At 37.9% G+C, this 23,813-nt stretch overlaps 1 protein-coding gene across 4 annotated transcripts in view; it reads right to left on the bottom strand.

Moving 5' to 3' along the window:
* Nucleotides 1–23,813, bottom strand: part of PTPRO (protein tyrosine phosphatase receptor type O) — a 231,611-nt gene that overhangs the window by 46,524 nt on the left and 161,274 nt on the right. For all 4 annotated transcript variants that reach the window (XM_004281110.3, XM_004281111.3, XM_049693990.1 and 1 more), the window contains 5 exons: nucleotides 23,308–23,459; nucleotides 22,021–22,141; nucleotides 4,857–4,996; nucleotides 2,226–2,358; nucleotides 163–283 (listed from right to left, as the gene is read on the bottom strand). In XM_004281110.3, the coding sequence (XP_004281158.2) occupies nucleotides 163–283; nucleotides 2,226–2,358; nucleotides 4,857–4,996; nucleotides 22,021–22,141; nucleotides 23,308–23,459 (667 nt within the window). The remainder of the gene's footprint in view (nucleotides 1–162; nucleotides 284–2,225; nucleotides 2,359–4,856; nucleotides 4,997–22,020; nucleotides 22,142–23,307; nucleotides 23,460–23,813) is intronic.

Raw genomic sequence — 23,813 nt, 5'->3', positions numbered from 1 at the left:
ATGTTCTCTAAAATAATATTGAAAAGTCTATTTAGAAAACACAAAATAGAAACTGAAAGCAAACTCACGGCTGTACAATTTAGGTCCGCAAAAGCCACACGTGTATGAGAAACAAAAATATTTTAAAGGCTGTGGGTGAAAGATGAGCAAAACACAACTTACCTTGCCATCTGCAGATGCTTCTTCCTAAGAATGATAAGGGTAATGAGCAGTAATCCAATCAACAGTGTGCTAAGGATGGCCAGCACGGAGATGACTACCACATTGGGATTCATCTCTGTAACTAAAGAGAAAAGCCATACGTGTTCATTGTAGCTTCCATGACATGGAAACTAACAGGACCATTCATTGTTTCTCATCTGACCTTAAGACTAACAAACTTATGATGATAACATCAACAGCAACAATGATGTTTCTCCAAGCCAGCAATGGCCTCTTCCTGGTCAACTCTTAACTAGTAAAGTAGATTGACAAATAGTGTTTGGGTGGCTGGAAGAATTGAGTCCATTTCAAAGGCCCATATTCAGGATGTTCTTATCAAAGGAAACTGTGAAATGTAAAGAATGCCTCTGCCATGGTTTGGGTTCACTTGAAAAAAATATCTAGAAGTCATTATCATGTATTATCACTGTTTAACATTTTCAAAAGCTTAGAGAGGGGGAGGCTCTTATTTTATGCCCATGACTTTAAAGTCAGAAAGCACAGCTGTATATTTCCCTCACAACTAATAATGTATATGAAAAAGGCATTAGCAAGCTGCCATCTGCTGCAGCACTTAACACACCACTAGCACTAGGCATTCTGATGATCTGTAACCATATGTTTCGAGGTGTTTCCATCTGCACAGCTCAAGAGATTAAACTTATTAATAAGTTGCAGGGTCCTTAAGAACAGGGGTTGCTCTCATATACTAGGTCTTCTATGATCCATCTTCAATGGTACTTACGCATTGCCTACTTCACACAGTATCTGGAAGACCAAGATGTTAAAGGTGGGAATGTATACCAAATATTTTTATAAAACTCTTAAAAGTGGACCAGAGGAAAAGAGGAGATACCATCCTCTGCATTGGTCACAAAGTCACAGAACTGGCTGGCCTGTGCAATCTCTAAGGCTTTTGGTATTTTCCACATTCCATTTGGGCCAGCTTGGCCCCAGTTTATGGGTAGAAGTACTTGAACAGAAAGAACATTAGACTCATGGTCAGAAGAGACTGTTCAAGTTTGCTTGACTATTACCTGCCATTTGGGGAAGCTATTTTACCAGTCTCTTCTGGCCTCATTTTCCTCACTTGCAAGTACGTTTAACAATATCACCTGTTTCACTGGATTGCTGTACAGATGACAAGGAATCATGAACATTAAAGTATTTTTAGAAAATGTAAAAGGATGTCAAAATGAGAGACCATTAATATACTTTTCAGGTCCATTTTTGCCCTCACTTCTGAAAAAGCAAAAACTAAAAACAGAAAATAAAAAAGTCTATTCTAGTGGTCACTGGATGTAGTGGCAAAACATATTAATGCTATGTAAATGAAAACGAACCAGTAAAGGGATAATGTGATGGTAAGAGTGGTTTTATTACAGGCAGCTTCAGAGAGGGTCTCAGATTACAGAATTAGACTCAAGCAGGGAAGTAAAACAAATAATGTAACTCAGAAAAAAGAATAAGGAAATAGCATTATTCTGGACTTTTCATTAATATCTAATTTCCGCAATTATACTTTCTGCTTGATTGGAAATTTTTCTGCTTTGACCCAGTACTTTAGGTTCACCATTATTTGATCAGTGACAGCTAAAGGTCAAGGCTAGAATAGGTGCACCTGACCTGATTAGGGTACTGTGGGTACCACTGAAGAGGATGATGGGGGACGATGAAATTGATGATAACAACTAGCATTTAGACAGCATGTGCTAGAGCTTTATGTACTTTATTTCTAAGCCTGAAAACAACTCAACAAGGTACATATTATTATTCCAGTTTTACAGATGAAGAAACAAAGGTTCAGAGATAGTAAATATCTTTTCCTAAATCACATAACTAATAAGTGCAGTTAGGGATTGGAATTAAAGTCTCCCTGAAGTCAAAGCTTGGAATTTTTCAATGAAAGCTGAGTTTTATTTTTTAAAAAAGATGGATTATATATATTTAAAAAGAAAACGTAAGGAAAATCTGGAAAGATATAATTTCCAAAGACACCAGAGTCCACTAATGCCTGTAATTACCCATTGTTGAGACGGCTATGAATGTAGGGACACTGGGGCTGTCATGACTAAAGCTGGTGACACTACAGTTGTAGGCAGTGGCAGGAAGGAGGCTGGAGATGGTCACGACATGAGAAGAAACAGAAATCGGTTCCTGGAGATGCAGAAAACAAGATAAATGTTATGTTATCTTCATCTATTTTGGTTTTTAAATTATCAGTATTTTTCATAGTTGAGTAGGTAACGTGTGTGCACAGAGTAAAAAATTTAAAAAACCAAAAAGGAAGCAGTGAAAAATATTTCCTTCTTTCTGTACTTCCCATCTACCCAATTCTCTTCCATGGAAGCAGCCATTGTTGTCAGGTAGGTTAGTTTTCTTCCCATCTGTATTTTATGGATGTATAAACATGAAAGAATACAGTTAAAAATGTAAGTGCTAACATAGTTTACGCATCATTCTGCTTATTTTTTATCTTGTTTCTCAGTATATTTTGGCACTCTTTCCATATTAGCACAGATAAAGCTATTTCATTTTAGGGGTTGCATAGAAATCCAGTGAAAGAACATACTTTATTCAACCAGTCCCCTATTAATAAATATTGAAGCCGTCTCTGATTTGTTGTTATTATTAACAATGCAACAATGAATATAACTTCACAATTATGGGAACATATGTATATGTACACACACTCATTTAATATATGTATGTATATATACACATATGCATTCATATACACAAAACCTGTGTGCATATGTGTGTGTATGTATGTATGAATATACATACATATACAACCACTCATATTCCTAGAAGTTGAATCGCTGGCTCAAAAAGTTATATATTTTTAATTTTGTAAGCTATTGACAAATTATCTTCCATAGACATTTTCCGAGGGACCCACCTACCATCAGTGTGTGACAATGCCTGTTTCCTTACATCTGTCCCTACACAACAAATTTGCAAACTTTTTGAGCTTTTCTAATCTTATTAGTGGAAGTTGTACCTCATTATAGTTTTATTCTGCATTTCTTTCACCATGAGTGACCTTGATCATCTTTTTCTATGTTTAAGAAACATAGAAAAACATAGAAACATTGTTTTGGTTTGTTGGTCTTTATCTTTTTCATTTGTAGTAGATCTTTGTATATGAAGAACACTATCCCCTTTGTCTGCATCCTCGGCTTTTAAATAGCACCCACCAAAGGCATAAAGACTTTGTATTCTCCAAAACATTTAATATTAACTTATTCTTGAGTAGAAGAAGCTGTTAATTTGGTGCGCCAATGGCCAGACACTGATAATTACAACTGCACAGTATAAAAAGATGAGGCAGCATAATATTGTTTTTCAAAACAAGGATCTGAAAACAACTCTGCCTACAGAGGTGAGAGCCATGAGCACGGATTTCCCACTCCCATCTCTTTCATGATCCCATAAAAGAATTATTCTAAGGAAAGATTTTTGCTAACAGGACTCAGTTGTAGTAACCATTGTTTTCTTAAAGGGAGGCATTACTGTAGTTGCAGAGAAGAAAATTCACTACTGGCAGAGTAGCTATTTTCCAAAAGGATTCTTAGGATAGAAAAAAGATTCAGCTGTTCAGTACAGATCAAAAAGAGATACATTTGCAGAACAGACTATCAAAAGGGGAAAGAAATCAAAGCAAATTATCTTAACACTCATAGGAAAAGATTCGTACTCCCAGAAATCCTTTTTTCTTTTCAATCTCATGAACTGCATTATTTAAAAAACATCAATTATTCATGTTCATAGTATTAGTCTTTGCACTGTATTTTGTGACATCCCTCACAAATTTGCCCTTTTCTTCCACGTCTGGCTGTAACATAGTTTTTTCGTTACCGCCCACCCCCCCAGGTCCACTTCTCTCCTTCCATTCAATTTAACCCCGTGAAAAACTCAGTGTTCATCATATCTGCTATTTGTGATTAAAGCTTTAACGATCACCTCTCTCAGCGTTCACTTTCCCTAACAAAATCGTCCTCCTTACTAACTTCTTTTAAATTCTCTTGGTAGTATGGATCTCTCTTCTGGCACTTATATTTTATTTTAATTATTTCTACTCAAGTGAAATATCCACAATTAAATGAAAAACATTTTTTGAAGGCAAGTATTGATTCTGTGACTTGTGTCCCATACAATGCCTTTCTCATAAGCAGCAATTAGTTCATATTTGTTAAATTATATTTTATATGGCAGTGTCTTTATCCCTTCCATCAGTTTAATGGCTAATAAGAAGATGCCTCAATTTAACCTCAATATGACCTGGAGTGGCTAAGAACTGGGGACAAACGCAAGAGGGAGGAGATATGGGGACATATGTATATGTATAGCTGATTCACTTTGTTATACAGCAGAAACGAACACGCCATTGTAAAGCAATTATACTCCAATAAAGATGTTAAGAAACAAGATAAATACAAAGATGGAAATAAACTTTGTGATTTGGCAAGTTGGTTATGACAGGTTTTGGGCTTGCTCTAAGAATAATTTTAAATTTCTATCACTGAAAACCAAAAGTGTACATGAAAATTTTCATTTTATATCATTCAAAGAAAGAGAAGATTTTCACTTTGCTTGGATAATGAGCCTTAATCAAAATTAACTCAGAAAAGGAAAATCCGAGCATACAGTACCTGGAGTTTTATATCCTGACTGGAGCCAACTTGTTGACAGAAGACTTCGAAGAAATCAGCTACTCCCTCTTCCACCCACAGCAAAGTCACCGAGGTCTGGGTTTTATTCACCGCAAAGAGTGATTTTGGAGGAGCTGGTTCTGAGCAAAGATAAGTTAAAAAAAATTAATTTAATATAAATTATTCTTCCTTCTTTCATTAATCAAAAGAAAAAAATAGGCAAAAAGTTCCAAATATGGGTAGTTAAGAGCACCATAAAGAGTGTATATTGCTTTCAAAATATGTCCTTTTACAAAGACGGTCATCTAACTTGCAAGGCAGAATATTTTGCATCTTTTATTTTATACTTCTCTTTTTGTAACACTTCTGTTTTCTACTTCAGCTTTATTATAGACATAATCTATTAATAGTTTTTGTGTCATCTACACTGGAGTTAGCACTGCCCATATGATACCGAATTTTCTGGGTGAGAAACAAAAATCTGTACTGAAAAGACTGAGAAAAACGAAAGTGGTGTGCTCCCTTCTTATGGGGAGATTCAGTCTGGTGCTGAGGCAAAAACCTGCCTTCCTTTCTCAGGAGACTATTTGGAATAATTTAGCCAGAGGAATGGCTTCTTGAAAATTTAGTCAAAATTAAGAGGGGTAAAGCTAAAGAGATAATATGATTTTTAAGGAAGAGGATTGATGGAAGAAGACTGGATGGTTGATAAAATGTTAGAGGACTGATTTCTTTATCTTATTCTTTTAGACATTTAATTTTGATCAATAAATTAATCCGTTAGTTAAGTAAACCATTCTATCTCTGCCCTTTCGTATGCCTTTCCAATAACTGAGTCACTGGACTTGTAGGCTTGATACCAATGCCTGTCTGTTCCCCAGTTCTAGGAGGTGGTCTGCTGTCTTGTTCCCACTTGCTGAATCTCTCCTGGTCCCCTCCTTGCCGCCGTGTCCTTTGGGCATTGCCCTTCCCTCAAGTTCCTCCAGTACACAAAGTGCTATGCCTGAATCCAAGTTCTTAAGCCAGGCTCCCTCCTACCTGCTGTCAGATCTCCTTGACATTGCTTGTTTGGACAAACATCTTGCTGTCAGGTTCACATAATAGCATACTCTGCCCATCAGCATGTCCCTGACAGACAGCTCTCCACACTGTTTGCTTGTTACTTGGATTTCTTTTCATTATCTGCCTCACCCTTCCAAGTCTGTTCTACAGCTCCTGGTGTTTGGCAAAAAAGCCGTAGAAGCCATTTCACTCTTTTGACAAGTGATATGTCTTTGTGGGGGGAAGGTCTGGACCTTCTTTCTGGAATATCATCATCATGTCCAGAACCAAGAAGTTTGTCAGAATCATTCTTGACGTGATCTATTGCAGTAACCTAAACTTGTGTCCAACTGAAAAAGAAGCATTTTCCTTTCCAGAGGCAACCTGACAAAGTTGGGCACAAGAGTTGAAGGAGGAAATAAATGAGTTGGTCTTGGGCAAGTATAACTCACAATAGATGTCAGGACCCCTTTCTCATTTGCAATGAATTGTTCATTCCTCTAGACATTGTATCGTCTCGCTTGCCCTATGATGAAGACTGTTGAGGAGACACAGAAGTCTACTTCCACTTCTTACATCCTTCATAATTGTCACTGCTAATAGCATTATGAGTCAGAGACTAAGTCCTCCAGTGTTTCTGACTCCTGCAGAACTTGGATCTTTGGAAGCAAGTGTGAGGTTGTCTGAGGCAGAGATAGATGATCTGTTAGGCTGAGCCTGGGCTATGTCTCTTTAAAAGATACACACTGTGGAATTGCTCTTGGAGTGAGTTTCTTGGACTATGATTAGAATCCCTAGGACATCTATATATTTTTTCCTGATGGGTAGATAAAATCAGTTTAGTTATCTGATATGAACATTGCCCAGATCCTAATTTCTGGATCCAACTTTTTACGTATTGATTTCTCATCACCTATCATCTGTTCTTACTCAAGTATCTCACTATTAACCTCAACTCCATAAGGTTAAAATGGAATGTGGAGTCCTTGCCTTTCCTCAAATCCGTTCTGCTTTCCACCTGCCCCTGATTCTGTCCTAAGCAGCATCATTATTTCAATGGTCTAAGATGACAATTTTGAAGCTCTCCTCTTGCTTCTCAGTCTCAGATTGCATTATCTTTTAATACTTCCTTTCATCTCTTCCTTTTATTTATTCCTTTTATTTTATTGCACATCCAGGCTTTTGCCATCACACTTAGCATTCATTCCAACAGCCCCTTATTCCCTTTCCCTGCCTCTTACTTGATTCTTTCTTCGTTTTGCCAGCGATGGTTTAAAAGGTCTTATAACACCACTTTGCTCCTGTTAGATCCTATCTGTGCAATGATCTATTGTGATGTCTATGGTGTCAAATCCAAATATGCCAAGTGTTAAATATTCTACGTACACTGGCCACTTGCTACTCATTGCCACCATCTCTCCCGCACAGACATGCTGCCCCGTAAAGCCAGTCTTCCCACTGACAATCACACAGGTATTACTCTATCTCAACTCATGTATTTCCCCTCAGTGTACTCTTTCTTCTCTTCTGATCATCTTAAAGAAAAAGTCTTACCTTCGCCTTGAAGCCTTATCTGATGACTGTCTCTTGATGCTCTATCCCTTCTCTGACCTTCTACTGCCCTTAACTATTTCCTGTGCGACCTATGTGAGTGAAGTCCTGATTCCACTGGGTCCTATTAGATTCTTTAAGAATGGCAGCCATGTGTTATAAATTATTTCATCTTTATTTTGAACTAGCCAAGTGTAGGGACTCAATGAATGTTATCTATTGACAGACTTAAAACATAAGTCAAGATTCATTAAACAGAGGCGTTAGGATTCAAGCATCAGGTAAGACCAGACAGGCATTGAGTTTTGATATTCTCTGCCTTTTTATAGTGATTATATTTGTAAAAAGTCATCAGCTCTCAGTGGCAGGGTCAAGGACTGTTGTGAATTAGAAGTTTTCTCAGTGGTCCAAGAAATATGATTTAGATAATGGAGTAGGGATTTCTTTGGGTCTGGCTGAGAATGTGGACCTAGGTGAGAAGTAGATCCTCAGGAAAATCTCCAAAGGATCTGGGACCTCAAACAGCCATGTAACATTTTTTTTCCCTCAGGTGTTATATGAGGCAATAGATTATTCCAAGGTCACTATACCCATTATCTCTGCATTTTCTGAAAGATCTAATGTGTTTCAGTTCTGCATTGTGAATACAGACTCACAACTCATTCAGTTGATGAGTAACATTCACAAATCACCTGCTTGAAGACTTATGATCTTTGGATAGGTATATTTTCCTAGATATATTAGGGAGAATTTCCACACTACTATTCCAAAGAAAATAAAGTTATCACAATATTTCATAAGTGGAGGTGTAATTAGATTGGGAGGGGCTTATAATTAAATTTCACTACTCAAGACATCATCTGCCCCAGGGAATGTATTAAAATATTGGAATTATATTGTGCAACACAGTAGCTACTAGCCACATGTGGCTAGTCTTGAAATGTGGCTAGTCTGAATTGAGAGGTGTTGCATGAGTAAAATACAGATTAGATTTCACAGACTTTAGTATGAAGAAAGAATAAAAATATCTCATTAATATTTCTTTACATTGATTACACGTTGGAATGGTACTACTTTGGATTTACTGGGTTAAATAAAGTATATTAAACTCAACTTCACCTATTTCTTTCTACTATTTTGTAATGCAACTACTAGAAAATTTAAAATTACACTTGTGGCTCTCACCATATTTGAATTGTACAGTACAGGGTTAGAACATTTCTTCCTGTTTGGTAGAGAAGTCTGGAAATTCTTGGCAGAAACTGGTCAGAGGGGTTCCCCTTCTGCTGTCTATCTCTTCTCATGAGAAGGCAAGGTCAGCTCAGCCTCATAGCTTAGGATGGCTTAGAGGTTCATGTTCTGCATCCTTAGAAACAAGACTAAAAGTGGTGAATGGCTAAATATTGTTTAGACAGTTTCATATGGTGGGGAATACATTGACACACAAAAGCCTCTTGAGTGGTCTGTGTCTCTATTATGGCCTGAATTGTGTTCCCTAAAATTCATGTGTGGAAGCCCTAAACCCCAGCACCTCAGAATGTGACTGTGATTGGAGATGGAGCCTTTCAAGAGGTGATTATGTTAAAATGAAGCTATCAGGGTGGGCCGTAATCCAATCTGGCTGGTGTCCTTGTCAGAAGAGGATGTTTAAGCATACAAAGAGGCACCAGGAATGAATGGGTTCAGACAAAGGACCATGTGAGGACACAGCTAGAAGGTGGCCATCTGCAAGCCAACGAGAGAGGCCTCAGAAGAAACCAAACCTGCCAACACCTTGATCTTGGACTTCCAGCCTCCAGAAATGTGAGAAAATACACTTCGGCTGTTTAAGCCCCACGGCCTGTGGTATTTTGTTTTGGCAGCCCTAGCAAACTAATATGGTCTCTTACTGCTCAAAATATCAAATTCCATGTAGTTCATAAAGGAGAGAGACATGAAGCCTTTTTAAATTTTGTTAAATGAGCCTTAATTTAATGTATACAAAACACTTTATATAATATAAAGAGTCATGTACGTATTAGTTACAGAACAGCTTCTGATTATCATTTTCTATCTCCCTAAATGACATTTTACATTTCTTCAAAATTCCCCCTGCTCCATAATGTCAGATGTCCTTTTGTTTAAAATAATTTCAGAATCCATGATATTTGATATGAGAACCTATGGATGTGAAGAAAGGAGATAGACATACTATTTTGACAAAATGGGATATAGATACAGGGTTGTTTGCCTTTAAATATGCTAATCATTGCAAGTGTTATACTCAACTATTTGGTCCTCTCCTTCTCTTCTCTCCCCCTCAGTGCCCCTCCTACTTGTGTTGGGGATCCAACCTAATTTTATAAGAAAATCAAGTACTATGCATAGAACGTGGACTGAATGGAAAGCTGTAACGCTATCTCTACCATTTAATTTAGGATGGATTGTGAGAGGCTCACGGTGCTGCCCAGATCTCCGGGAAGTGAAGGTGACATTGGGTGAAGTGTGAGCGAGTATTTGATTCACATTCTCTGCTCTGGCAGCAAAGCTCTTCCTTTCCCTGGGAATTCCAAAGGGAGTCAGGTGTAATATTCAGCCTTGGAGCAGAACGGAATGTATTTAATGCCTAAAATCCATCTTTCTCTGACAGTTATTACATTGTTTCTTATTTTAATGTGACCCATTAGTTTAGCTGGTGATAGAATTATGTGAATGAGGCTAAGGTTAAATCCATAAAAGCTTACTGGTTTTATTCCATTTGTATTTCATACCTTTAAACTTGGTGAGTCGTTTTACAAATGTGTGACATTGATGATAAGGAGAATTCAATAGAAAAACATTGTAAAAAATGATTGACATGGCAAAATCTATTTTTAATCCTCAGCCTGACTGACAGCAATTTGTTAGTATCCTTTTCATACACAAAAGCTGGTCCTTAACATCTGTATTAGAGTAAGTCTTTTAAATTGATTTTTATTTTCCTCATCTCAAGCCACAGAACGTATATTCAACTTGGCCAAAGAAAACATCTGTGACTTAAGCAGTGTAAGCTGCATAAATTACCTTCAACTTGGTCAAAAACAGCATCTGCAGAAAAGCACTCTTTGAAAAGAAAAAAAAACCCCAAAAACCCTAAGGGTGAGTTAAGATTGATATGCCATGAAATTAAGAAGAGGAAAATGTATATTAAACAACAGTCACCTTCGTTAGGTCTGAAGTTTATTAGGCCTATTCTCTTACTGACTTTGGGAGATTCTTTTTCTCCGCACACTTAATAAGTAATTAGAACATTTAAAATAACACTGGGGAATATAAAAATATTCAGGCAAATACTTAGCAATAAATTACAATTAGGCCCTTTTCATATACAGAACATAGAAATTTCTTAGGAATTAGAAATACCTGTCATTTTCATTACATTTTAAAGAAATTCTTTATAGCTTAATGATTGCAAGTGTAATATCCTTTTCTGCAAATCATTGGGTAAGTTATGGTATTACCAGCTCAAGTAATTTCTGAAGATTAGTAGAATTTTTCAGAGAAATCTCTCTTTGCACTTAGTTTAAAACAAAATATCTGGGGGCTTCCCTGGTGGCGCAGTGGTTGAGAGTCTGCCTGCCGATGCTAGGGGACACGGGTTCGTGCCCCGGTCCGGGAAGATCCCACATGCTGCGGAGCGGCTGGGCCCGTGAGCCATGGCCGCTGAGCCTGCGCGTCCGGAGCCTGTGCTCCGCAATGGGAGAGGCCACAACAGTGAGAGGTGTGCGTACCACAAAACAAACAAACAAACAAACAAAAACAAAATATCTGACTTCCTCCTTTGTTGGTTCCAGGAATATGTGTTTTTGTTTGGCGTTTTTATTAGTTAGGACTTAGATATTGCACAATTCTTAGAAAAAGTAGCTACTCTTACTGTATCATCAGCCTTGTTGCCTTTACTCTGAACTCAGTTATGAACTAAATCCTAAAACTGGAAGAAACATTAAAGATCATTTAGTCCAGACCCTCATTTTGTAGAAGAGGCAGCTGAAAGTTCCTTTGCCCAGAAGACCAGCTTTTCCAGGGTGGGCACTTGCTTGAGTATTTAAATCAGAGGCAGACATCATGATCATTGCCATATTAGTCCAACATCCAGATTCTCTAAATATATCCAAGGGCAACAAGCAAAACATGCAAGTCACTTTACGGTGGGCGGGAGAAACGATTTTAGGGAAGTGCTGAAATTGTGTGGCATGGCCATGGGCAGTTGGCAAATTGCAGTGACACTCAGAAAACCACTGCAGTGAGAAATGGGGGAGATATATATTGAGGACAGGTATCGGTTAGTCTTGGCCCCAGGAATGGAGCCATGGAACAGTGACATGCCTGGCAGCCTAACCCAGAAAAAAATGCTTGCATGGGGCTGCTGGCCATCAGGAATGTATAAGAATAGTAGCACAGCAGTTACGATCCTCTGCAGACCTAAGGAAATTGCATGTGTTTATAAGAGGTCAACGGATGAGAACTTTCACAAGCTTCCATCATCAATCCCTCCTACTCATACACCCCCTTAATGCCCATAGACTCTGTCATTTATCGTCTTACTACAGATCCACCCACCCTAAGGCCACCCCCTCCAATGGCACCCTTGGTCCCATCTCCTTTGGCCCATTTAAGGACCAACAAATCTCACTTCTCACCCCAACAAATCTCACCTCTAACTATCCTGCATCATCAATTTCCCCTGCTCTGTTGAATCATTCTGATTAGCTCAATGGCAAACTGTTTCCACCCACTTAAAGGCAAGGAAAAACAAAACAAAATACAAACTTGGATCCTTTTATCCTCAGCTACTGCCCATTTTCTCACCTTTTTACAGTCTTACCTCCGCAAAAGTTTAATTACAGCTGTCTTCAGTTTTTCTGCTTTTGTTATCTTTTTTTCCTCACTCACCACTCCACCCAAATGCCTTCTCTGCAAATCACCAATGACTTCTGGGTTGCTAAGATCAGTGATCAATTCTGATTTGTCATCTGACTTATCAACAAACTTGACATGTTGATCACTGTCTATTCACTCAAGTACTTTCTTTGCTTGGCTCTTAGGACATAAGATTTTTTTTTTTTTTTGTGGTACGGGGGCCTCTCACTGTTGTGGCCTCTCCCGTTGCGGAGCACAGGCTCCGGACGCACAGGCCCAGCGGCCATTGGCTCACGGGCCCAGCCGCTCCGCGGCATGTGGGATCCTCCCGGACCGGGGCACGAACCCACGTCCCCTGCATCGGCAGGCGGACTCTCAACCACTGCGCCACCAGGGAAGCCCTAGGACATCACATTTTATGTGCTTCTTCTTACTTCACTGGCCACTTTTTCTCAGGCTCCTTTGCTGGTTTTCCCCCACCACTTCCACTTTTAAAAGTTGGGGTGCCTAGGGCTTAGTTCTTGGGTAGCATTCTTTTTTCATTACTTGTTCCCTGATAACCTCATCAAGTCTGTTTTCTGTCTACCCTCATATTTATATTTCCAGTGCTGAAATCCCCAGAACCCAAGCTCCTTTCTCCAACTGCCTACTCAGTAACTGTTCTTTATTGTTTAATAGGCACCTTCAAATGTTGACATATCCCAAACCGAACTTCTGACCTTTCCCCCCAAACCTGCCTCCCCCATAATCTTCCTCAACTCAATAAATTGCACCTTTGTCCTTCCAATTTCTCAGACCCCAGAACTTGTCATTTCCCTAGACCTCTTTCATTCATTCATAGACAACACCTAAATCTATCAGTAGATTCTCTCAGCCCCACCTTCCAAATAAACTTTGAATCTGATCACTTTTCATCACGTTGGTGGAAGCAAGTATAAGCTTGTGTCTGGATAGACGCTACAGCCTCCTAACCCTAAGGAGGAGGGTGATCATGTAAGTTATCAAAAGTGTCCAGTTGGAATCCTTTTGGGAGGAAAGGGATTGCTAAAGAAGATGACTAGCTTTTACCTGATCCATAACAGACCTAAACTGGTACCTGAAGCAACTGGGATGAAAGGTCATCTTATCTAACTGGTCTCCTGCTTTTACCCTCACCCATGTGATCCCTGGAACTGGTCAGGTCATGTTACTCCTCTGCTTGAACCATCCAGGGGAACGTCATCTCTCTCTGGTTAAACCCTGCACGATTTGTTCCCTTGCTACCTTTCTGCCTTCTAAGTTACTCTTCTTTGTCTCTGTTCCACGTCAGTGACACTGCCTTCTCAACTTTTCCTTGAACTTTCCAAGCGCAGCGCTGCTTCTTGAACTTTGCATCTGCGGTTCCTTCTGCCTACAGACTCTCCTCCCAGCTACCTGCTCGGCATCTGCAGCTCCCTCAGGATTTGGCTGAAATAGCACCTTCACAGTGAAGCTTCCTCTATCCCCATCCCTACAAAAACTGCATCCCCACCTGCACCACAGAACTCTTCCTGCTTCATTTTTCTCCATAACACTTATCACCATTTGGCATCCTTATATTTATGCTTGTCTCTTTTTCTCCACTAGAAGGAGGATAGAAATTTCTGTCAGCTTTGTTCATTTCTGTATCCTCAGCACCTAGATTAGTGGGAAGCACATAATAAATGTTAAATAAAGATTTGTTGACTGATAGGATAAGTTAATTTTTAAAAACTATAGTACCTTGGTTATTTTATTATCTTCTTTCTAATTGACTGGTGGTATATATATGTTGTACTTGGTAAATTTTTGCCAGCCATCACAGTCATATTATTACCCAAATTAATAGAATATCTGCGTAAAGTGTGTTTATATAAATTATGTTAAATGTAAATATATATAAATAAAGGATATACACACTTTCTTTCCTTTATCATTTCCTCCCTCTCTTCAATCCATTCATTCGTTCATCTTCCTTTCCTCTCTCTGTGCTACATTGACACAAATTTATTCACCTTCTTATTGAACTCATTTTTGTTTGTTTGTTTTGGTGGTGGGTAAGGGGAATAACAAGTTAGTCACTTACCGGGAGAGGATTCAAGGAAAGGGGTGGGTGGCTAGGGAGAGGAACTTTAGACTTCAGTTTGCCATGACTCACAACACTTAACTCAGTTCATACCAAAAATGAGAACTGCATATATCCAAGTAACTATTTCCCAAAATTGTACACTCAGTGACTTCAACATAAGAATTAAACAAATTTTCTCAACTGACAGAGAGACCAGGAAGGGCGGTACCTTGTAATGGCTGGGCTTTTATATAGTCAGAAATTACATTTCATCAAAATGGATATAATTATTTGTAAGCTACTAAAATTTGATGTGTGAGTGTGCATGAGAGAGAGAGAGAGAGAGAGAGAGAGAGAGAGAGTGAGTTAGAGAAGAGAGCAGATTCTAATATCCCTCCAATTCCTAACATCTGTATCTATCGTCAAATTATGTTTTAAAGATTTCTCATCTATATAAAAACTTTCATGGCGGAGATTAAGGAAATCAAGGCAATTTCACAATGCTCAAATTCCCAAACAGGAACAGAAAGCCACAGGAATGGGTGTGAGGCTCCTTCCTGCTCTGTTAAATGCGTTCATAGAAAAATGAAGTTTTTAGGAAAAAAATACACCCCAAATCCAGGAAGGCATAAGCCAGCAGATGGATTAAAAAGTACTGTTTCTAGATCCAGGCTCAACAGATTTCTCTAGGTTTCAACTTGCCCAAATGAGGACATTGCACTAAATTATCTCCAAATCTCTCCCAGAACTAAAGTTATCTGAGTCCTTATCTTGAACCTGCCTGAGCAGGTTGGTGGTCAGGATAAAGCAGACCTTTGACAACAGTGGTGTACACATTCTGTTTTTCGCCTTTCTCTGACTTTATTGGCTGTTCCTTCCATGTCTCTCTTGCTAACTCCTCTCCCTCTGCTCAGTCTCTAAATGCTAGAGCGGTTCTTCTTGGCTAGACCCAGGGCTCCTCTCCTCTGTTTCTACTTAGTACTTGATGATCTTATCCAGACACCCCCAAATTTATGTTTCCAGCCTAGAATTCTCCCCTGATCTCCAGACACATATATCAACAGTCTCTTTACTTGAAAACTGCACTTGGATGTCCTTTTGATTTTTTATGTCTGAGGAAGAATCCTTGACTCTCAGCTTTCCTCCAGTTTCCTCCTCTTCTAGTTTTTCTGGTCCTTTCAATCTCAGTTTTTGTACCACCCACCACCCTAGTTGCTCAAGAGCAAAGCCTAAGAGACATTCTTAATTTCTCTTTCTCTCATTTGCTGTTTCACCCCATCAGAAAATTCTGGGGACACAACCTCCAAAACAGCTCCTGAATTCTGCCCAGTTTTCTCCATCTCCATTATTACCATTTCAGTCAAAGTTACCATCATTTCCCACAGCACTGATTTTAATTAGAATGCTGTTTTTAAGGCTAATGATAAATAATCCCTTAATTGGTCTCCCTACCTTTATTGTTGACCCCCAAATCCTTTCTCCCTTGAGCAACTGGAAGGCTTATTTTAAATATAAGTCAGATTATTTATGTTAAATTCTCTAAATGGCTTCAAATGTGCAATTTCAAAATAAAATCTCAACTCCATGCCTCGCAAGTCCCATATAATCTGACTTCTCCTGTTCTTTCTGCCTACGTGCTCTTCCTCAACCTTTTCACGGATGATCCTTGCTATTCAGATCTCTTCTCGTTGCTTACTCAGAGAAAGCTTTTACTTCAAAGCCATCTGCATCACACTACCCTATTTTAATGCTCTGTAAAGCACTTATGACCATCTCTCCCTTCACTAGATCGTAAGCTCCTTGTGAACAGAAAATGAACGTAACTTTTTGGGTTTATTATGATAAGAAGTCTGGCATCTGAGCAGTGCTTAGAAGTTTCTCAGCATATATTTGTTAAATAAATTAATGAATGGATATTCTATTACCATAGATCTATTTTATGAATCTCATTCTTATTTCTTTCTCATTCTTGATTCTTTTCCTCACTCCTTCGTCGCCCCCCCCCTTTTTTTCTTTTTAGGTTGGAAAACTGATTGCACGATGCAAGCTTATCAAATCCTCCTAAAGTTTCTCCAGAGTTCCAGGTAGATTCACCAAGACTAGCAGTTACAACTGGTTGCTCGCTGAAGCCGCAGTTGTGTGCAGACCAACGAGCTCTTGTAAAATGACAAGTCTTAGTGCAGATTTGATTGACATTTGTGTTAACTGCCAAAGTGAGCTGTCATCACGTACCACCACAGTACCATGATACTGCTGGCAGCCTAAGATTCTTAATGGGATGACTGGCTGAAAGCCTTGCAAACGGCACCACTAATGGCACATATCTTCTCTGGGTGTCTGTTGATGACATAATAATTGAAAATTTTTGGCAACTGTTTTGAGAGCTTTCTACCCTTGTACATGCCATCTTGGATTAATTTATGTTGTTCTGGATTTCTGGTTTCTTTCTCCAGATGTAGATCCTGTCCTCCATGACAGCAAGTAGAGCCATTCCAAAGAGATCTCTATACAGAGAAATTAAACTCAGGGTTGGTTCAACAGTGTTGCTCCTAGGTTAAAGATGGCATTCTGATTTAAACAAGCACTGAAAATCTGGGTGCCAAAGCTGTATTTTTCTGTAAAGTAGAATTAATTTGACTTTTATGTATACTAACTGAATGCTGTATAGAAACATAAAAATGGCAAGAATGAATGTTTTGTGAAAAAAATTGCAGTTCAGTTATTACTAAAGCAAAATGTTTCACTTCTCTGAAAGCTGAAACTTGTTTTGGTTAAATATTAACTGTAATACTAATTTCAGCTTCGATGTCTATAGTTTCAATTCCATTCAACAAATATCTATTAAGCATCTACAGCAGACAAGGTAGTGTGTGTTATAGAAAATTGAAAGAGCTTATAAAACACAATAATTTCATTAGTAGGATGGAAAATAGACCTTTAGACAAATGGATTAAAAAGTAGGGTTATTTCATTTTCAGGGGGAAAAAAAGGGCTAAGGACAGGCACATTATATAAAGATTGTCTTGCTTTCAGAGAGGAACAGGATAGAGGTAATATTCTGTCTGATATTAAGATACCAACATGGAAAAGCTTATCAATTCTAAGGGTAATGATTCACTAGAAATAATTGCTGCGGGAACGTGTCTTCCCTATTTGAAAAGTTCAAAGGAACTTTAAAAAAATTTTTTATTTTTATTTTATTTCTTTTATTGGCTGCGCTGGGTCTCTGTTGCTGCGTGCGGGCTTTCTCTAGTTGTGGCGAGCAGGGCTACTCTTCGTTGCGGTGCATGGGCTTCTCATTGCGGTGGCTTCTCTTGTTGCAGAGCACGGGCTCTAGGCATGCAACCTGTGGGCTCAGCAGTTGTAGCTCTCGGGCTCTAGAGTGTAGGCTCAGTAGTTGTGGTGCACGGGCTTAGTTGCTCTGCAGCATGTGGGATCTTCCCGGACCAGGGCTCGAAACTGTGTCCCCTGCATTGGCAGGCAGATTCTTAACCACCGCACCACCAGGGAAGCTCTCAAAGGAACTTCCTAAACTGGTTTAGGCAGTCCTGTCTGTTAATGGGGAGACATGGGGACTCAAAACCCCATGATGAGTTTGGGAAATTATGACAGTTTTCTTACTCACATTCCTATTTGTTTGAGTGTAATTGTCCCAGTTCATGACTTTAACCCATATTCCTGAGGCTTCACGGATCATCCATAATGTCACATAAAAATGACAGCAAAACACACAATAGGCCACTGAATACTACTTTGGTAAGACCACTTCTGAACTGTACTTTAAGGGAGACCAAAAAAACAGATAAGTTGGAGGAAGCATCTAGAAACCCGAGAAACACTCATGGTTGCTTCTGCTAATAAAGCTTGGGAAAAGAAAGTCTTGGGGAACACAGGCATGATCTTCAAGTAATTCCAGTTACCTGGAAACAAGTTTTGAACTAACATTCATACAGAGAACAAAATCAGAGTTGGAATGGTTGGAATCAGGTGATTTTTTTGTCTTAATAAATAGATCGTGCAATGTTGGAAGCTGGTGATCTCCACATTCCTGGAATTCAAGTATAGACTGCTAGGGAAAAGCAGATTGTGTGCAGTGCATGAAAGAACTCTACTCATGATTCTCAGTAGGAGTAGTACCGCCCCCTTGAGGGTGCTTGGAAATTTGCAGAAATGTTTTTAGTAGTCACAATGGAGGAAGTTAACCATACTTCGGCGGGCAGGGCTCGGAAATACTAGATGTCCTGCAAAAATCAAGAAAGTTCCAAAGAGAAAAATTGTCCCATGTCCCACGTTCCACATGAATTTATAACTTTGCATCAGAATAAATCCACTATAAATATAAGTACAAGTACTTCATCATGCAATTAATATTGGAAAAAATTTAACGTTATGTAAAATAATTTTGAAGAAAGTTGCCATGAAGAAGGACACAAACGGAATTAAGATGTTATTTAAAAACTATTCAACACCATACACAAAAATAAACTCAAAATGGATCAAAGACCTAAATGTAAGGCTGGACACTATAAATCTCTTAGAGGAAAACATAGGCAGAACACTCTTTCACATAAATCACAACAATATCATTTTTTAGTCCACTTCCTAGAGTAATTTAAAAAAACAAAACAAAAATAAACAAATGGGATCTAATTAAACTTAAAAGCTTTTGCACAGTAAAGGATAAAACAAAACAAATAAACATAATGGACAAACAAAACAAAATGGAAAGACAAACATTAATGGAAAGACAACCCACAGAATGAGGGAAAATATTTGCAAATGAAGCAACCCACAGGGATTAATCTCCAAAATATACAAACAGCTCATGCAGCTCAATATCAAAAAAACAAACAACCCAATCCAAAAATGGGCAGAAGATCTAAACAGACACTTCTCTAAAGAAGACATACAGATGGCCAAAAAGCACATGAAAAGATGCTCAACAACACTAATTATCAGAAAAACGCAAATCAAAACTACAATGAAGTATCACCTCACACCAGTTAGAATGGGCATCATCAAAAAGTCTAAAAACAATAAATACTGGAGAGGGTGTAGAGAAAAAGAAACACTCCTACACTGTTGGTGGGAATGTAAATTGGTGTAGCCACTATGGAGAGCAGTGTGGAGGTTCCTTAAAAAACTAAAATAGAGCTACCATGTGATCCAGCAATTCCACTCCTGGGTATATAGCAGAGAAAACCATAATTCAAAATGATACATGCACCCCAATGTTCATTGCAGCACTGTTTACAATGGCCAAGACATGGAAGCAACCTAAATGTCCATTGACAGAGGAATGGATAAAGAAGGTGTGGTACATATATACAGTGGAATACTACTCAGCTGTAATGTCAAACAAAATAATGTCTTTTGCAATAACATGGATGGATCTAGAGATTATCATACTAAGAGAAATAAGTCAGACAGAGAAAGACAAATATCATATGATATCACTTATATGTGGAATCTAATTTTAAAAAATGATATAAATGAACTTATTTACAAAACAGAAACAGACTCACAGATTTTGAAAACAAACTTATGGTTACCAGAGGGAAACATGGAGGGGGGAGGGATAAATTAGGAGCTTGGAATTAACATACACATGCTACTATATATAAAATAGATAACCAGCAAGGACCTACTGTATAGCACAGGGAACACTACTAAATATTCTGTAATAACCTATATGGGAAAAGAATCTGAAAAGGAATGAATATATGTATATGTATAACCGAATCACTTTGCTGTACACCTGAAACTAAAACAACATTGTAAATAAACTATACTCCAATAAAACTTTTTTAAAAATGTTATTAAAAAAACCTACTCAATAATTCACTTTTTCTGCCCATAGTGTCTATTTAGTACATCATGCATTTTCAATTAGCAAATTAATTCTAAAGGATTTCAGTGCCAGAGTTTAGTTTTTACTGTGCCAAATAAGACACAAAAAAGATTTAAGACTTTGTGTCTTATGCATTGAATTATAGAGAAATGCAACTAGTGGATATACTAAGAAAAGATTGTTTTGTTTGGTTCTGGATTTTCCAAGAGTTTTCTAAAGGTACATCACTGTCAGCGCTGCTGCTCCTGGTATTTAAGCTGCTAATAAAACACCCTGGATTGTTCTTTACTTATAGCTGCACATATGAACATGTGTAATAACAGAAACGATTTGAAACTTTTACAGACAGACACAGAATATAAATTAGCAGATATCTGAAACTGTGATGTCAGTAAGTTGAACTAAATGTTTTGAATTTATTTTTATTGCCCTATACATTTATTTTTTATTGAATTATAATAGACACACAACATTGTATTAGTTTCAGGTGTACAACATAATGATTCAATATTTGTATGGATCATGAAATGATTTCATGATGTCTAGTTATGTATATATTTAAAATTTTCAACTATAAAAATGATGAGATCTCTGCTGTGAAAATTACATATTGAACTGCATTTATTTTGGGGTTATCATTCTCAAACTGACACTGCCCCAAGAGGTCTACCACCCAACTTTTTGCCCATCTGTCCTCTTTTGCCTGCAGCTGATTATAGGATATTACTTCTGAGGTCCCTTTAAGTACCTGAAACTATTTACTTTAATACATGGTAGATTGTTGAATGTAGGAGATGTGTTTTGTGTCATATAGTGTCATTCCAAGTTGTTTTTCATAATATAAATAATTATTTTGACACTACACAATAAGTTCCAGCTCATTTGCCATAATATCAGTTTCCTCATTTTCCCTCATCCACGGCTTATTATTTTTCTCAGCATGTTATCTTTACTTTAACTAAGGTTATTTCCCTCTTTCTTTCATCACAGGCAAATTTGTCTAGTCTCTTAGTACTTATCCTAACTCTAGGTTTTATTCTAGGGTCCACCTGTACTTTTATATGCTTTATTTTTAATTATTTAAATAATTTATTTCTAATTAATAATAATAAATTAATTAATATAGATTTATTCATTTCTTTATTTTTATACTTCCTGTATGGAAGAACTACTGATCCTGTTACTTCTTGCAAACTCACATTTATTTGTTTTCATTGTATGTAGTCATCAGGTAGCCCCATTATGACTTTTAGAATAGCTAAAATCTGTACCTGAACATATACATAGGGAATCCATATTATTTTTTATAAATTATTTTTCTTTTATTTTGATTTTGAATTAGAGTTAGGATTTATATCAAATTTAAAAAATCAATATGTGGATTATTTTATCTATGACTTTCAATGTAAGATATTAATGAGGGCATTGCATAATATTTATATAAAAGGGGAATGGTGTCTGATAGGGTTGAGAACACGGCACTAGATAATATCTAAGGTCCATCCATCTCTAAAATTCTAAGACCTGTTGGTTCCTCTAGCCTTACTATGAATGATGAACACTCTTGTCTCCAGCACAGTAAACACTGCACTCACAGAAATTTATAAGTTGAATGTACTCTTTTGATAGTATTAAGTCTCTTTTGTACTTATAAAAGACAGCAAACCATTTTTTTTTCTATTTCACTGAGTTGCGAAGACCATGTTAAACCAACAGATACACACACTAGTTCTCCCAGCATGATTATTTTCACACACACACCTGTGTACTTTTCTTACCTAGCTTGACGAGGTGGAGCATGGAGGTATTACTTCCTCTTTCAGTGCAAGCAGTTACGGAGATATTGTAGATATCTCCCGGAGGCAGGCTGAGAATTGTGGTCATGACATTGCGCGTTACCTGTAAGATCATCAGAATGGAGGGTTTAAGCTTCTAATGGCCTTGAACTAGAATACCATTCCAAACAACTACAGGGCTATCACAGATGTTCCCTCTCTGTTCTGTGCTGCAATCTACAGTTGATTAAGCCTTATGAATATATTATTTCCTCTGAACATGATATAAATTTCTCAGCTGAGCCAAATGCAAGGTAGCCCTAAATAGGCACAATACATAAAGGGACATTTTTGTGATTAATTCCTTTGTTTGGAATGGGTATTACTCTGATTTTTTTCCCCTCATATTCGCAGCAAATTTTAGAAAAAGCAATTGCTTGGTTTTACTAATAGGAACATTGTTCAGCCTTAGCTGAGAAGCTCAAAAGAAACCTAACCATGTCTATGGACATCTGCTTTCTTAACTAAGACTATATTTCCCAGTTTCTTCTATAGCTAGTGGGGACCATGTGACCCCATTCCAACCATGGGTAAGAGGAGGTACCATGGGCAACTTATAGTTTTGTTCACACCCTGTATGCGCTGGGCGTTTGTGTCCTCTCTTTTCCCCTTCCTGTGGGCTGGAATATGGCTGTAAAGATGAGGACGTTTTGCCTGTGCAGATGAGGACTACACATAGTGGCAGATGCAGCAGCAAAATAGAAAGAATCTGGACCCCTGGATGATCCCTCACAGCAGAGGTGCCCTGTTAGTGCTGGGTACTATGAGAGAGACATAGGTGTTGATATTCTTTAATCCAGAGCCTTAAAAAAATATATTGTTACAGTCATTTAGTTGGTACCCTAAATACTATAACAAAAAGCTTAATAAACCAGGAGAAAAGAAATTTGTATTTCCAACACATCCGTATATTTAGGTGTTGGGGATATATGGAGAAAATAATGAAATAACTATGGTTTTCTTGAAAATGTTTAGTATCCTGAAGAAAAAGCTCTGTCATAACTTTAAACACAGGTGAAATCAATAATCAATAGATACAATGATTACTACTCACTACTAAAGATTAAAAGCTAAGCTCTGTGAAAGAAGGAATTTAATTTTTGTTCACTATCCTGTCTCCAGAACCGAAAACAGTGCCACTTGGCACACGAATATTTTTTTGATGTCTCAATAAATGTTTGCTTCATGGTTTTCAACAGATGCCCAATACTGGGAATCAAAGATACATACACTCTTTTTAATTTTCTTCTTTCCTTCTGCAACAACCATCCAGTGGAGCATTCTAGAATGCGAGAGGTCAGTAGTGTCATCCCCGTATGTCCAACTGATATATAACAGACTGTTGAAATATTCCACAGAAGTGATTTCTGGAGCAACTGGGGCTATGAGGGAGGAAAGAACTACACTTTAGTATAAGAGACTATGAATAATTAAAGTACTTATCAACAGAGCATGAAATTCCATATAGAGTTAATTTAGAGAATTAAAATTCACACCTCATGATGGTCCTAGGGACTCTTGGACCTGTCGATAATATAGTGAAGTTTGGTGGTATGAGGTGGGCACTTGTTTTGTGGGACACTACCTTGTATGGCTCAGACCCAAGACAGCCAGACCTATACCTGAGGAGAGCAAGGTTTTTTACATAAATTTCATTTACAAGATTCCAAAAATGTTCACATGTTTGGGTCAAATTTGGGGTTAATTTATTGTTGGATCAATAAATTAATATTATT

Source organism: Orcinus orca, chromosome 11 (genome assembly GCF_937001465.1).
Source record: "Orcinus orca chromosome 11, mOrcOrc1.1, whole genome shotgun sequence".
Lineage (NCBI taxonomy): Eukaryota > Metazoa > Chordata > Mammalia > Artiodactyla > Delphinidae > Orcinus > Orcinus orca.
Note: the sequence above shows the minus strand (reverse complement) of the source record. Positions and strands in the feature narration are given on the sequence as shown.